The following is a 16,383-nucleotide window of genomic DNA, read 5'->3' on the forward strand; positions in this document are numbered from 1 at the left end:
TAATTCTCATAGAAAAGTTCATTTTGCTCTCATTTGGAGCCATAAACTGTATCCTGATTGATTGTACCGGAAATTATACTGATTTATTTTCTTCATAAATCAGACAATATTACTTGTAATAGTTCTTATCCTAACACATAAGTTTTGTGTTCCATCAAAACTTATTTAAAAGTTAGAATAATATGCTATGGTTCAGATTCTTTACTTTTTCTTTTTGAATAGTTAGATATGTGAGGCAAACATGTTTTTCTGGAAATATATGAATAATTCACTGATACACACACATGTAATGATACATATAAATACATTTACCCCATAAATGACATCTAACTTTCCATTAATGAAGCATTGAAGCAAGTTAATCTTTGCATTAGGCACAAAGTGCTTTGCTCAAAGGAAAAAAGGGAGTAGAAGCAGGTGAATTAGCAAAACCATTTGGAAGTTAGAAATATTATTACCTTTTTGCAACCCATCTTGGCTGTACTCTTCCTGATTGCCAAGCCATTCTTTTTCATTGTCTCCAGTGAAGAACCGTATAGCCAGCAGAGTCAATGATTGGCATATTGAGTATTGTGATTTTTATTATTACTTTGTACTTTGTAGTGCTATCTAGGGTCAAACAACTGCCGCTTAAACCACACTGTAAAACTACCTCTGTAAAACCAAAAGTGCTTTAGATAGATCTCAATCAATTTAGAGGCTTATTTTGCCAAAGTTGAGGACGTGCCTGAGAAAAGGAGACACAAGCCACAGTAGGATCTATGGCCTGTGTTTTTTTCAGAGAGCATTTTGAGGACTTCAGTACTTAAGGAGGGATGAGTGGGCCGGAGGAAAAGGGGAAAGAAAAAAAAAAAAAACAAGAAAAAACAAGGAAGAATAAGTAGTGAGATAAAAGGTCACATTCTTGTGAAGCTTTGATTAGGTGCTCACTGAATCTACATATTAGGTGTGAAGGTAGGGTCAAGAAGAACAGTCAATTATGCATTCATCTCCTGCTACTTGGTAAATCTGCATTTGTCTCGGCTGGTAGAGGGATGATTTCTAGTCTTTGTCCTGGACCTGTGAAGATAAGCTGTTAATTTATATTGTCAGGATGAGGGAGACCACTTGGGAAGATACGTGGCCTTCTATCTTGCAGCTATTTATTTAGAAACAAAGGTAGTTTTTTGTGTGACTCAGTTTCCAAGCTTAACTTTTCCCTTTGTCTTAGTGAGTTTGATGTCCTGACATTTTATTTTCCTTTCACTCCTCCATGGTCATTTCCACATTTGTCAGATGGGGCTAGTGGTTAATATGGTGGCCCTGTATCTAGAGGGTGTGCTGAATAATTAACAGATATTGTGAGTGATCAGCAATCCTATTAAATGTTGTTCCCATTTTACAGATAAGGACATTATGGGTCAGAGAAGATAAATAGTTTATTTAAATAGTATGTATCTAGGTCTATTCAGTGAACATTTATCTACCTCTTCTGGGACATACACACACACACACACACACACACAGAGCACATTTTTGAAATTCTGGGAATATAAAGATGAATGAGGCACAGTCTGGCTCAGAGTTCAGTACAACAAAAAAACAAAAATCTCTTTGGATAGTTCAAGAACAAATGGATTTAACACAGGAAGTTAGTGTTTAAGGCCTCATTGGAAGACCTAGGGCCGTGGAAGTTAAAGGAGGACTGCTGATGAATCCTTGGTTTTGAGACCACATCCCTGTGGAAGTGAGTCAGAGTCAAGAAACTAGTGTCCATCTTGGCTGCTGCTGTCCCAGAGGCCTCTCACCTCCTAAGTGACACCTAGAAAGAGGAAGGTGGGGTTCAGACATTGCTGCAAAAAATCTCTCAGCTAATAAGGTGCTTAGTAGCTGCCACTGCACAAAAAGGTGACTGCTGCCTCCCTTTGGTCCCTTAAATCTTGCTCAGGTACATCTCATGGGTAGAACTCTCCCATTTAGAATTATATGTTTAACCTTCCATTTCCTACCTTATAGGGTGGGGGATGATGTGAGTGGAAATGGATTACAGGCCAGGCACCAATAGACTGTGCATTTAAGGCGCTCACGGTTTAACAGTGGAGGCAGACAAAGAGACAATTTCAGGGTCATATGGCAAGTGCAGTGATAGACCTAGGCTTTTGCTAGTGATGACAGAGAGTGGGCTTTTATGAGTGAGAAGTGAGAGAAGGGATAAAAAAGAGCTTCCTGGAAATGATGTTTTTGGAGCTAAGTCTTAAGGAATTAGTAAAACCAGATTATACTCAAAGGGAGGAAAGGCCACAGTAGGCGTCTGGGAGAAAACAGTTAACAAGCCGTAAAACAGCATGTTGACCACAGAAGTGAAGGGGAGGCAGGAAAATGACATGCAGTTGGGCATGATTGGAAGTGAGGAAGCTCACAGTGAGGGAAAAGGACCATGTTCTTGTTTTGGACTTTGATGCCTGACAGGTGACATTAAGCCAGAATTTTAAGCTAAATCTACTTGATTGCAAAGTCAGAAATTTCTCTGCTCTTTCACTCTGCCTCAACTGTGATTGGGTATTGATCAAGTATATCTAAAGAGGTGTCCAAGAAAGCCCATGACATGTGTGCAAGTTATGTGTATATGTTTGCATATTCATATTTTTCAGGAGAGAAGCATGACCTTCTTGTGATTCTCAAAGTTTAATAATCATTTGAGCCAGCCAGATGCAGTAGCTCATGCCTGTAATCCCAGCACTTTGGGAGGCTGAGGTGGGCGGGTCACCTGAGGTCAGGAGTTTGAGACCAGTCTGACCAACATGGTGAAACTCTGTCTCTCCTAAAAATACAAAATTAGCTGGGTGTGGTGGTGCATGCCTGTAATCCCAGCTACTCAGGAGACTGAGGCAACAGAATCGCTTGAACCCGGGAGGAGGAAATTGCAGTGAGCTGAGATCGCGCCATTGCACACTATCCTGGGTAATAGGAGTGAAACTCAGTCTGAAAAAAAAAAAAATCACTTGAGCCAAGACTTTTGGCTTAATATTGTTAGTGTTCATTTAGTTTTATTCTAGAGATTGCTTCAGGTAGTGTAGCAGGTTAACAATTTTTAAAGATCCTTTTGCCATAAAGTACCAAGATGTTGCTTTCCTCACAATAAAATTATTTCCAGGTGCATTGCTGAACTCTCAGGAATGTGAGACAAATCCTTCTAAGCCAAGCACACACGGAAATCTACAGGAGAAAAACAGGAGAGTAGGTGAAGGCTGGGAGGAAATTGTTAATTACAGGAACCTAGAACTTTGGAGAATAGTAGTTGCCTGAATTATAGGGTGCTCAGGGGGAAAGACTAGGCTTGCACATATTGAGGGCAAGTGGGGGACTGGATGTGAGACCTCATTCCTATAGGTGCTACATTCTTAGGGAAACATTAAACTAGGAAAATCCCTGCTGGCCAGGAAACCTCTCTATCACTCCCATATCCAGGTGAAATAATAATTATTAATAACAATAATAAGATACATGAGTATTTGTCTTAGTATTCTCTTTATTATTTAGGTATATAATATCTTCTTTTTACTTATACATATTTCATAACTTTAAAATATACTATGCCTGTATTTCAGATTCATTTTATTATTATAATAACTTCCCAATGAATGAAAACCACATATTTACAAAAGAAGTAAAACACTGGCATGAAAAGTAAAAGTTTTATCTTAAGCTATTTTAATTATTTATTGAACTACTATTGCCTTATAGTGTATTATTCTCAGAGATAGAAGTTGCTTTGCAAAATACAATTTGATAGCTCTGCAAATCAATATGCAAATACTAAATTAATTCACTATTGCTCATAAGTGTCCAAAATTTAAAAAAAGAATTAATGGGGTTGTGCCATGCAAGTTTTTGACCAGAGACTCTTATTCAAGAGAACATTTAAATTGAAAAAATGCAATTATTTCAGTTCCTTTACTTTACTTTTCTTCCTGCTCATGCTCTAAATAGAATTCAGAATGCCAAGTATTACGATGCCACTTCAGAGGCGCTTGTAGTAGGCTAGCTTTTTTTTTTTTAAAGAAGACCTTTGTAGTCGATTCAATGTGTAACTTTGAAATAGTAGCAAGAATCAGATCCATTTATGTAGAATCGTTAACATACTCAAGCGCAGTGTCAAATGTTGCCATTCATTTGACTTAAGGGTTCCCTTCATATTTTGGAATGGGCTAGGGCTGTACCTGTTTAATCATGGGCAGGAAGAGGAGGAGGCTGGCTTTACATTTTTCTCCTGTGGAGTGAGATCAGAGAGCTTTGATTTTCATTTAACCTAGCAAAATGCATCCTTAAGTTTCTTACAGTATAACTCTGCATTTTTATTTTGCTAAAGCATGTTACTTTTTTGTAGTTAAAATAAGGAAAAGATAATGTTTATAACAAAGTTGATAAAATAATAAGATACAGAGAATAACATGAGTTTTGTGTCTGACATTGCTCACACTATGGATGACTAGATAGGGATTTAATAAAATATTTTATTTAAAAAATAGATTTTGATATAAATATAAATAAATGAAACTTTTATACAATGTAGATTCATTATTTGACAAATCTCTAATGACTTTTCTTTTTGTTTCTTGGCTTGTACTGACTATTAGCATTTACAGGTTTAAAATACGACCTTCTTAAAAATGCTGACATTCTTATCAATAACCTATTCTTGGGAAAGATTTGATTTATTATACATTGCTTCAGTTACTGTATGAAAAGTACAATGTTTAATGTGGTAAGGTTCTTTCTTCTTTTCTCTCCTTAACTCTACAGATAATCTCATCTAAGTATGTGAAAGAATAAATTTGTATGCCATATAACCATTCCTAAACTTTCTCAGTATATTAAAGCATATTTTGATTTTTCTTTCTCCATGTTACTCTAGGATAGTTTCCCAGCACGATTTGGAGGAATTCATTTTGTTAATCAACCATGGTATATACATGCCCTGTACACCGTGATCCGGCCTTTCCTGAAGGAGAAAACTCGGAAAAGGGTATTCGTTTCTTTGTTTTTTAATCCTTTCTCCTCCCCCATCCAGTGAATTATAATGCATAATGTGTATATAATGTTAGCTACAGTAAAATGTACTTCTACATTGTATGTAAATCAACATAGAAAACATTTTAAGATTCTTCCAGATCTTGTGGTTGTGAACAGTATATCTGTGAAAGAAGCATTTAAAAGCTAGCTCTCCTACTTGCTCACAAAAAGGACGTTTTAGTACATTCATTATATGTTAAAGACTCAATTTAAAGGCAAAAACAAATCTCTTATGCTGTGTTACTATAGTGCTATTGATGCACTTAATTTGAAGTAAAGTCTAAACAAAAGTTATAATTTTATATGCCGATAAGTGGATGTTCTTTCACAGTATATACTGCAATGAATGTAGTGAAATCTGTGGTATCTAATACAATTTTTTACAATGGTTATGATCAATCACACATTTTGAAAAGACTGCTAATTTGTGGTAATTTTAATATTTCTTTAAATTACATGTTACTTGAAGTCTCTTTAAATTCACTTTCATCTAACAATGAGGATAGTCAAATTGCATAAAACAAAATAATTTTTCTGAGATTGTGATAATTTATGTAAAACATTTAATACAATGCAGGGCACTAGGTAAATACTGAACACATTATTTTTATTAAAATACATCTTGATGTACAGTTCACTAATTCTTGCAACAGCTCTGAAACGTAAATGTAGTAAGCATTATTTCCTGTTTTAGAGCTGAAGAAACTAAGTCCTGGAATGGATAAATAACCTGCTTACTCACATACACTGAAGAAAAGTTGCAGAGCTAGTATACAAACCCAAATATTTCAGCCCCACGTATAGAGCTATTTTTACCTCCTGGTGCTGTTCTCAGTTTTCAAATGATTAGTTCCACAGCAAAATACACTTTCCTCTAAATCTATATGGAAGATAATTTTCCATGTTTCTCAATGACCTAGAAGGCACTTCAGGTAGAAGCTTTATTGTGAGTGTGAAAGTGCAATAATTACATGTTCATATTAAGCATTAATGAACAAAGGGTTTACTGTAAATGAATTTGCACTCATGAAAGTGCAATAATTACATGTCCATATCAAGCATTAGTGAACACAGGGTTTACTGTAAATGAATTTGTTGAAAATGTTTTAGTAGTTTAGGAGGAAGAATTCTATAAGGAATTATAATTTATAATAAAAATTGTTTCTACCACCAAGTATCAAATTAATTCATATTTTGGAATTCAGAAAGTGTATTGAAGTGCCTCACAAGTGCTTTTTCAAGATTTGCTTTAATGAAAGGATGATCAAGTGATCCAAAAAACCTGCAGGGGCTTTTAGTACAAATTATACTGGTGAATGCTTATACAGTATTCACTCAATGTCACATGCTGTTCTCAGTGCTTTGCATATGTTAACTCATTTAGTACTTACAACACCACTTTGGAGTATATATTGTTATTTTTCTCATTTTGTGGATGGAAAAATGAAGCTTGAAAGGTCAACCAATTTGCTCTGAATCACAGCTAGCAGATAGTAGAGCCGGATACATGAATTTATGGGAAAGAGAGTTTCAGGCAGAATGAATAGCAAAGACAAATGTACTTTAGTAGAAATATGCCTAATGTATTTGACAAACAGCAAGAAGGTAGAAAAGCTGGAGCAAAATGAGCTATGGGGGAAGATGATAGGGGATGGAGTAGGTGGTAGAGCATGGGATAGGAGGGACTGTGTTGCACCAGATCACATAGGGACTCACATACCATTGCTGGGATCTGGGTTTTCAGGCAGAGTGAAATTTGAAGCCTTTGAAGGTCATTGAGTACAGGGGTTACTTGTTCTGAAATGATTTTTAACATGATTCTGCTCTGTTGAAAAAGACTGAAGAGGATCAAGTCTAGAAAACAAGGAGTGCACTGCATTTGGGGTTTTGTAATTGAATTGGACAGCTTTGACAACCTAGAAGTATGCATTGGTAGTGTTATTCCAGATGGAAGGAAGGCATCTAAACTTTACCATTTTAGTTAAAATTTTATGATTTGGAAATTTTCATATGAGAAAATAATTATATGTTTAAATACTTAAAATTTCTACTTATATAGTCAATACACGGTGCAAAGATATTAAATTTCTTCACTGATATTCCAAGTGAGTCAGCATCACAATATTACTCACACACCTTATACTTCAGATGCTATAAGTCTATGTTCTGAAAAACTAGTAAAAGAGAACTGAAGAAGCAGCTGTGAATCTTTTTCTACAAATTCAGGTGTGCAAGAATCACCTGCTTCTTCATTTTCTTAAATTAAATTAAATTTGACTTTGAGTCTCCAACTTACTGGGCTGCTGGGAATATCACCCTTAGTACAGGTGTCCTTTTTCCTCAAAAGCTCACCAGTATCTGGAGTCTCACGCAGAGCCAAACTTCCCACCCATCATGGCCCCTTCTGATGTCCTCATTGTTCAAACCAATATTAGTTCCTTGAACTAAGGTCTCCTTCTGCTCCCAAGTTATCTGTGAAAAAGGGGTATCTTTGCTGAAGCTAAAATCCAACGAAACCCACTACCCTAGTGCATTCTTCAGCAAGTCAGTGATTGTGCTCCTGCTACTTAAAAGTTGATGGGAAACAGTTTTTCCTACTAATTGGCACAAATTTCTTCCTCTTAGTCAATATGGCCAATGTTGTTTTCTACTCCTTGGTGATTCTCAAAAGTCTTTCATCTGTTCTTTTCCACTCCAGATCACCTAGCATAATCTCTTTAATGGCACAGTGTAGAAAAGTAAAATAAAAAGGAAAGTATTATTCAGGCTAATTCTCAGAATTTTAAGGTATTCAGAGATACAGGAACCAACAAGGACCAGACATCTTGCATGAAATGGAGGAAGAGAAAAAATATATAAGGAAAGAAAAATAGTAAAATGTTAATAAATGATATTATTACACAGAACTAGTGAAAACAAAGAAAAATCCAAAAGTAGAAACTTAACAGTTGGGCAATTGCAATGCATCTTTACTGCCGAGTCTGGAGATGCAATTCACATGTAAGAGTTCTAAAAGAGCATCATCATATAATATATATTTTTTCAACAAATCTTGGCTTTGGAGAAATAACAGCATTGCACTTAATGAATTGCCAAGACAATATATGCATAATTTAAGCAAGAAAATTATATGATATATTAGAAAATGGGAGGTGCTGTCAAGAAACATGATACATAGAAAGTGGATAGGCTTTCCAGGTTGGGCAGGGTTACAGTATTAAATAGGTTTACCAAGGGAGGCTTTCCTGACAAGAGGAATTTTAAGAAGAGAAGTGCAGGATGTAGGTCAGCAAGTCATGAGGACATTTGGGAGTAGAAATCTCCAGACAGAAGAAATATCCATTATAAATGTTCTGAGGCAAATGCATAGTAGGAGATGTGTTCAAAGAAGTAGTTCTTATAGGACCTTATAGGTTTATGCTAAGAGAAAGAAATCAATGGGGAATTGTGAGCAGAAAGATATGACCTGACTTATATTTTGACATGATCATTCTGACTGCCCTGTTGAGAATAGAGTGTAGGTGAAAGAGTGGATATAGAGAGGACAGTTAGGAGGCTCGTGCAAGAGCACACCTGAAAGGATAGTAGTTGTGTTATGGGTGTAGGTGTAGAGCTAATCAGAATGATTGGATTCAGGATACATTTTGAGGATAGTACCAAAAAGATTTACTGTCAACTGAGATGACGAGAGGAGTAAAAGGCTGAGTTGAAAGTTTTGGTCTGAGAAAGTGGAAGAATAGTCACACCATTAACTGATATTGGAGATAGGGAGGAACATATTTGGGGTGGGGGAAGATTGTGAGTCCAATTTTGAACATGTTGAATTTGCAGTAGTCATTGAATATTTAAGTGGATATTTTAAGTGGAGAGTGGAAATACAGTTATAGAGGTTGAAAAAGAGGCCTGGATTGAAGACATACATATCTAGTGCAGGGATATTATTTGAAAGTCACTGACTGAATACAGCGAACTTATGAAATCACCAATGAGAAAGTATAAAGAAGATAATAAATCCAAAGACTGAGACCAGTCATTCTCCAGTTAAGATATTAGGAAGATCAGGCCGGGCACAGTGACTCACACCTATAATCCCAGCACTTTGGGAGGCCAAGGTGAGTGGATCATGAGATCAGGAGATCAAGACCATCCTGGCTAACATGGTGAAACCCCGTCTCTACTAAAAATGCAAAAAATTAGCTGGGTATGATGGCACGCCTGTAGTTCCAGCTACTCAGGAGGCTGAGGCAGGATAATCTCTTGAACCCGGGAGGCAGAGCTGATATTGCACCACCGCACTCCAGCCTGGGTGACAGAGTGCGACTCCATCAAAAAAAAAAAAAAAAAAAAGAAGATATTAGGACAGTCTGCAAAAGAGACTGCAAAGAAGTATCTAGGGGGGTAGGCAGGAGAATATCAGAGCTGCATGAAGAAAATGTTTCAATAAACAGAGTCATCTACTGTATCCATTGCTACTGAGGGTTCAAGATACATAAGGACTGGGAATTGGATACTGAATTTAGCAATGAGAAGGACCTTGACAAAAGTTGTCTTCATTCATTGGTAAGAGACAAAGCCAGACAGGATTCCATTTAGGGAAAATGAGGAGAGAGTATTTGGAGTATGAATATAGACAACTCCTTGGGTGAATTTTGCTATAAAGAGAAGGAGAGAAATAGGAAAGCAACTGGAGATGGAAGTAGGGCCGAGAGAGGTTTTATGTGTCTGTCTGGGGGGAGTGGAGTCAGGATATTCTTTCTCTGATGGGAAAGATCCAACAGAGAGAGGAAATCTGAGGATGTGTGAGAGATAAGAGAGAACTGTTAGAAATACAACCGAGTAGGGGAGAGAGGATGAATTCTAGTGCGCAGGTGGAGAGGTTGCCCTTTGTAGGGTTTATCTGTTCATTGTACTAGCAGTGAAGGCAAAATACATAGACACAGATGCTGGTGGGTGGGTTGATGTCATCTGGTTGTCCTATTTTCTCAGTGAAAGTGGAAGCAAGGCCAAAGCGGAGAATGATGCTGCGGAAGGAGGCAACAGAGTGTTAGAGAAGAGAGGGGAAGTAGCGTGCTAGCATTACATTGACTGCTCCAGGGATTTATTACCATGACTCTTACATGAGTTGAAGAAGACTTCTTATGTGAATGATCCCATCTGATAAAGTAAAAGTTATATATCTAATAAAATAAGGGTTGCACGTGCCATAACTTAACTTTCACAGGACAATTATTTTTATTTCTTCTTATAAGAAGAACACAGGGGTGCACATGTGTTTTCCTGGACATAAATACTGGCTGTTGTGCCCTAAGACAGGAGAGGGAAGGTATAAAGTTTGCAGTTAACCTGGTGTGTTTTGGGACAGACAGCATCTTCCACCTCCTCTGGGCCTCATGTCACGTTCTCCAGGCAGCTGTTTGCTCTGCCTATTTTGGCCAGTGACCTGCTGTTATCTGCTTTTACTCTTCTGTCATTTGTTGAAAATGCTTATTAAGTGACAATTACTATCTTGTAATTTTATTTGATATTGTAGAGTAGTCTTTCTTTGTTTTCCAATATATTTACTTCAGTGGATTCTAAAGGTACGGAAAGCAAATATGAATATATTAGCTTATTCTTCTTGAACTGAAATATGAAATTATTTTTGTTACTTATAAAGTATATTTTAAAAATAAATATTATATAAATTTAGATGAGACAGCAGTGTTGTAGCAGAGCAGGCCAATCTGCAGTTTTGAAACTGAAATGAAAGAAGAGGAAAGGTAGCAGTTTATGGAAAAACAAATCTTGAGTATGTGGCTTGAATATTGCTCGTTTTTTTAAAAAGCATTATCTAGACAAAATAATTAAGGTATGCATACAGCTTTACATTTTTAATTCATTGTTTCTTTTTCGATTTGTACAGTCAGTATGGAAATCTTTAGTAGAGAAGATACTGGCAACATTACAGAACATAATGTCCTTTGGGACATGAACTTCACTCAGCCTTTCATTATGATGATACTCATCTACTTTGGTTATTTACATCATCCACTTTGCATTATAAAACAGTAATTTAGTGGTTACAATATTCTTATTTTTATTGATGATGAAGAGAAAGCCATGCAAGTGACAGCTTTTGGGTGTAATAACTCGCATAGGCTCTGTAATTGATGAGTCCCTTATGAGAAGGGTCTGTTTTCACTGCACTCATTATACACATCATCAAGTTTGCACAACTAACACCAGGATGATGTACAGATCAGCATGTACATATCATTCTGCTCATGTCCCTGCCTATGAAGCAGGAAACCAAATTTGTGGTTGCAGCTCTTTTACCCAATAACTCTCTGACCTTCCAGAAATTACTCGAAGTGTCTGAGCCTCAGGATTTTGGTATAAAATATTAGGATAACAGTACCAGTTCTACCTGTTTTACAGAGTAGATGACTGGCTAACGTATTTTAACAGACATGGAAAACTCATATTTGCTATTGCTATCCTCACTTCCTCCCTGTAGAATTTAGATGGTATTTAGTTTCCTCTGTGTCTTTCCCTTCCTCCCGTCTTCTTGCATTTATAGATATTTTTGCATGGTAACAACCTGAACAGTCTACACCAACTAATTCATCCCGAGATCCTGCCCTCCGAGTTTGGAGGAATGCTGCCTCCTTATGACATGGGGACATGGGCAAGAACACTGCTAGACCATGAATATGACGATGACAGCGAGTACAATGTAGACTCCTACAGCATGCCTGTGAAGGAAGTAGAGAAGGAACTCTCCCCCAAGTCCATGAAGAGGTATGCTGGAGGTAGACTGGGGAGTGGGTTGGGCCAGGGCAGGGAGAGGCATCCTGAGTCAAACCCAAAGCTTTCTATTTTTCCGTATATATTTTTCTGGTGGGATTTTAAAACTCTTTATGCCCTATGATTGGATATCTAAGAGTTTTGAGTCAAAGATAAAGTCATTTTCTTATAGTGAGAACATTTAAAATTGATTCTCTTAGTATTTTTCAAATATACAATACGTTATTATCATATATTTGAAAACTATCGTAACCCTTCTGTAAGGTAGATCTCCCAAACTTATTCTTCCTGTCTAATTGAAACTTTGTACTTTTTGACGAATATCTCCCCATCCACCCCTCAAACCGCCCTGCATCATCCCAGTGCTTGGTAACAACCATTCTACTCTCCATTTCTATGAGTTCGACTTTTTCAGGTTCCACATAAAAATGAAATCATGCAGTATTTTTTCATTATATTGTATTCCATAAATGTATGCAATTATTTGTCAATTAAGAAAAAGATAAAGTAATTTGAGGTAACCTCAACTTAGTGTTGTTTTAAATTCATAAACAGTCTAGCAGGGCCTTTAGAAGTCACCAAATCTGGTGGTTTTCAAATTGTATCCTGAGAAACCAAGGGTTTTGATGGGGTGCCTCAGGCCAAGTAGGTGGAGTAGAGAGAGTGCCCATTTCCACTGCAGTGGGAGCAACTCGCCTATAAGCAATTTATTTGATTTCTGTGTAAGATTTCTTTTGAAGACAGCAACTACACACATCAGTTCAAACACTGTGTTCAAAGTTTGTGGTCCTTTTTCAATATCTCTGCCAAGTCTTTGTCTAAAGGTCTAAACATTACTAATACAAAACATTGTATTTCACTTCAGTTTTAATCTCTATAGAGTTCATTGTTGAGTCAGAGTCCAAATACCTGCTTTGACTCTCACAGCACTTTTATGCCTTTCTTCTTTCAGTCAATAGTCTGGGGAGTTGTCAGACATGCACAAATGCATACCTGGCTCTGAGTTTGCATTCTGTCACAAACAAGTAGATGTGTAATTCTCAGACTTCCCAGGAAACAACAGCTCTGGGTCCATTTGGATTACAGTAACAAATATGACTTCTCCGGTTCATTTCACATTCACAGAAATATGGACACCATAGCCCCTGCAAGTGTCCCCTCACCTAGCTCAGGGAGGATACAAGGACATTGAATGGGTCATGCCAATGTCTGGCATCCTTCTCTGATGAAAGCGTTAAGGCCCTTTGCCCATAGCTCTGACTCATGGAGTAATGTGCCTGTTCTTTAAGGATTTTTTTTTTTTTTGAGATGAGTCTAGCTCTGTCGCCCAGGCTAGAGTGCAATGGCGCAATCATGACTCACTGCAACCTCCACCTCCCTGGTTCAAGGGATTCTCCTGCCTCAGCCTCCCGAGTAGCTGGGATTACAGGCTCCCACCACTGCACCCGGCTAATTTTTGTACTTTTAGTAGAGATGGGGTTTCACCATCTTGTCCAGGCTGGTCTCAAACTCCTGACCTTGTGATCCACCTGCCTCGGCCTCCCAAAATGCTGGGATTACAGGCATGAGCCACTGCGCCCGGCCAGAATGGTCTCTTTTATGCTGCTGCCTCTGTTGTGGTGGTTCTTAGTATATGTGTGCATTGATTTCCTCTCTCCAGGCTGCTGTACAACTCCTTGGAGAATGGAAAGGCCAGAAACTTTCCCTGCTCTAATTTTCCACTAGCTAGCAAGCTTATATTTAAACCAACTTTAGGCTTCTTAACTCCCTTCTTTTAGAACAGAACTTCTTGAGATCTATGCTTTCCTAAGGGGTTCATGGATGGGCTCTCGAAGGATTCTGTTAAGTGCTAAAAGTTGTATGCAAAATTTTGTGTGCATAAGTATGAATGTACTCTATGTATATGTCATGCATTTATTTTCTGCGGAAAAGTCATATATTTCATCAAATTATTTAAAAGTTTTCTAAAACAAAAGTCGTTAAAAGAAACTTCCCCTAAAATAGTGCTCTTCTAATAAAATAATCCTAATGATAACAGTTGTTATAATCTATCATTTACTAGGTACTTATCATGAATTAGGTGTCTTTGTTTTTTTTTACATTAATTTATTAAATCCTCACAGCATTGTTAAACAGATACTGCCTCCTCAACATTAGGTAGTCTATATGTAGCGGAGCAGGGCTCCATTGCATGAGATGTGGCGTCCTTCGCATCACTGACATAAAGCCTGCCTACCTTTCGTGGCACAGAGGCCCTTTCTCAGGAACTGAACTACATAAGGATTTGGAGGCAGCTGTCATTGGTGTCCACTAGTGTTCTTCTTTGTCAGCTAATGAGGCCCTTTTTCTTCAGTCATTCTGCCTGAGGCATGATTCCTCGTGTGGCCCATCACTTGAGCACATTTTTCTCTCTATCTTCTACACATCACCTGCACTCTGCTCAGCTGCACCCTTCCCCTAAAAATATTTTAAGTGGTCTTGGTGATTCCAGCCTTACCTGCTCCCCTACTCCCAATTTATTATTCACATGGCAATCCAAAAATCTTTTTAAAATATAAATCAGACCATATCACATCTTGGCTTTATTTTTATTTTTATTTTTTTGAGGCAGGTTCTCTTTGTGTTGCCCAGGCTGGAGTGCAGTGGCGTGATCATGACTCACTGCAGCCTCGACCTCCCTGGGCTCAAGCAATGCTACCACCTCAACTCCCCAAATAGCTGGGACTACAAGTGCCTGTCAACATGCCCAGTTAATTTTTAATTTTTTTTTTTTTTTTGTAGAGACCGGGTCTCACTATGTTGCCCAGACTGGTCTTAAACTCCTGGCCTCAAATGATCCACCTGCCTCGGCCTCTCAAAGTGCTGGGATTACAGGTGTGAGCCACCGTGCAGGCCTTGGCTTTATGATTTCAATGACTGTTATTTATACAATGAATAGAATCACCTCCTTATCATGGCTTGCAAGATGCTACCTGATCTGACACTGCCTCCCTCTCTGCTCCAGGTGTATCCCATATTCTTCCTCTCCCCCTGCTTTTCAGACACAATAGTCTTCTCTTTTTAACCTTGTCACCACCACCTGGAATGCTCTTTGCCTTCATCTTCAAATGGCTGGTCCCAATCAAAGGTCAGCTCCTCAAAAGAGTCTTTTGATCTTCATCACCTACCTGGTCTTAGTCAGTTCTGCTTCCTCCTCATTCCGGTCACTCCGTGTCCATCACCCTTCTTTATTTTATTCTCTTCATAACACTTTTAGCCTGTGAAATTGCTGATTTTGTTCAACTTTATATCCACTCCACACCCCAAAGTAAGCTTCAAGGAGACGATATTGCCTGTGTTTACCCTATTCTCTGAATCCCCAGTGCCTGGAGAAGGTCCTGGAGCAACAGAGGGTGCTCAGGAAATACAAGTTGAAGACATGGAGGAGTGCTCTGCTGCCCATCAGTGGCCCCCTTTAAGTGCAGTATTCATAACTGAATAGGGAACATCTGACCTGGTATTGGTACTTGCATTTAAGTTGCAGAGTTCTGACTTTGCAGGATAGACTTCAGTGGCTTCTTTGAGTTGCTGCTGTTGTCACTGTTGCTATTGTTCAAGCAGCCAGAGCTGACTCATATGGGAGTTCCGAAAACTGGAAAGTCTCTTTACTTACCAATCCATATCCTCCTATTGTTTAGCTTTGCCCTCCAATCACATGATTTTAATTAAGGCCCATCTTGTTAGATTTAGCCCAGTCTATCCACCTTTTATATCATGATTCCTTTCTCTAATTAGGCTATTTTCTCCCCTGAACACTTTGCTTATAACCCATTAATGGCCCCAATCTTGAGTTTCTTGCTGGTGTCATGGGCTGATTAGAGTTTTAGGCATTGTTTGGCGTATGTTTGGTATCATATGAAACATTTATGATTCTATTGGACAATTCCTGAAGAATGAAATTAAGAAAGGTTTTGCACTTGATTCTCATGTTCTCTGTCAGGAAATGGCAGTTCAGCATCAAGGATAAGAGAAGATTGCTCCTATATTCCACATTGATTCCCCTTGTGCCTTTTCTTTTGGTAGTTGTATGATATCTTTAAATTAAGAGAGAGAAAATAATTCCATCACTAAAGAGTTGTGGATAATTCTTCTTTTGGGTAAATGTAGCTAGACATGTAAAAAGATTACTTTGTCTTTTGGTATAAATTTATGGAGGAACAGCATTGTCATCCTGTGTAAAGATACAAAGTTCACTAGAGTAAGTATTTTAGAACTGGAGAGTGTCTTTTACCTTATGTTGCCAATGCCTATGATAGTGCCTGGCACATAGCAGTAGTGAGCAACAGTACTTATTTTCATGATACGCACTTCTGATTATTGAATATTGAATATATTATTATTGAATAAGGTTAAACATTTATTGTTGCTCTATGCAAAACCCCGTTCCAATACTCTGTGTATGTTGACTCATTTGCTTCTTGAAGCAACTAATCAAGTAGTAGTATCCCCATTTTATTGACAGAGAGACTGAGAAACAGGAAAGGTAAGTGACTTCCACATGTTGCA

The 16,383-nt window shown here is 37.9% G+C and overlaps 1 protein-coding gene across 1 annotated transcript in view; it reads left to right on the plus strand.

Moving 5' to 3' along the window:
- The window catches only part of CLVS2 (clavesin 2), a 66,926-nt gene that overhangs the window by 47,070 nt on the left and 3,473 nt on the right, over positions 1-16,383 (plus strand). Inside the window, exons 4-5 of the mRNA XM_011992158.1 lie at positions 4,895-5,005; positions 11,612-11,832. Of these exons, the coding sequence (XP_011847548.1) occupies positions 4,895-5,005; positions 11,612-11,832 (332 nt within the window). The remainder of the gene's footprint in view (positions 1-4,894; positions 5,006-11,611; positions 11,833-16,383) is intronic.

The sequence above is a fragment of the Mandrillus leucophaeus genome, unplaced genomic scaffold, assembly GCF_000951045.1.
Source record: "Mandrillus leucophaeus isolate KB7577 unplaced genomic scaffold, Mleu.le_1.0 Scaffold405, whole genome shotgun sequence".
Classification (NCBI taxonomy): Eukaryota; Metazoa; Chordata; class Mammalia; order Primates; family Cercopithecidae; genus Mandrillus; species Mandrillus leucophaeus.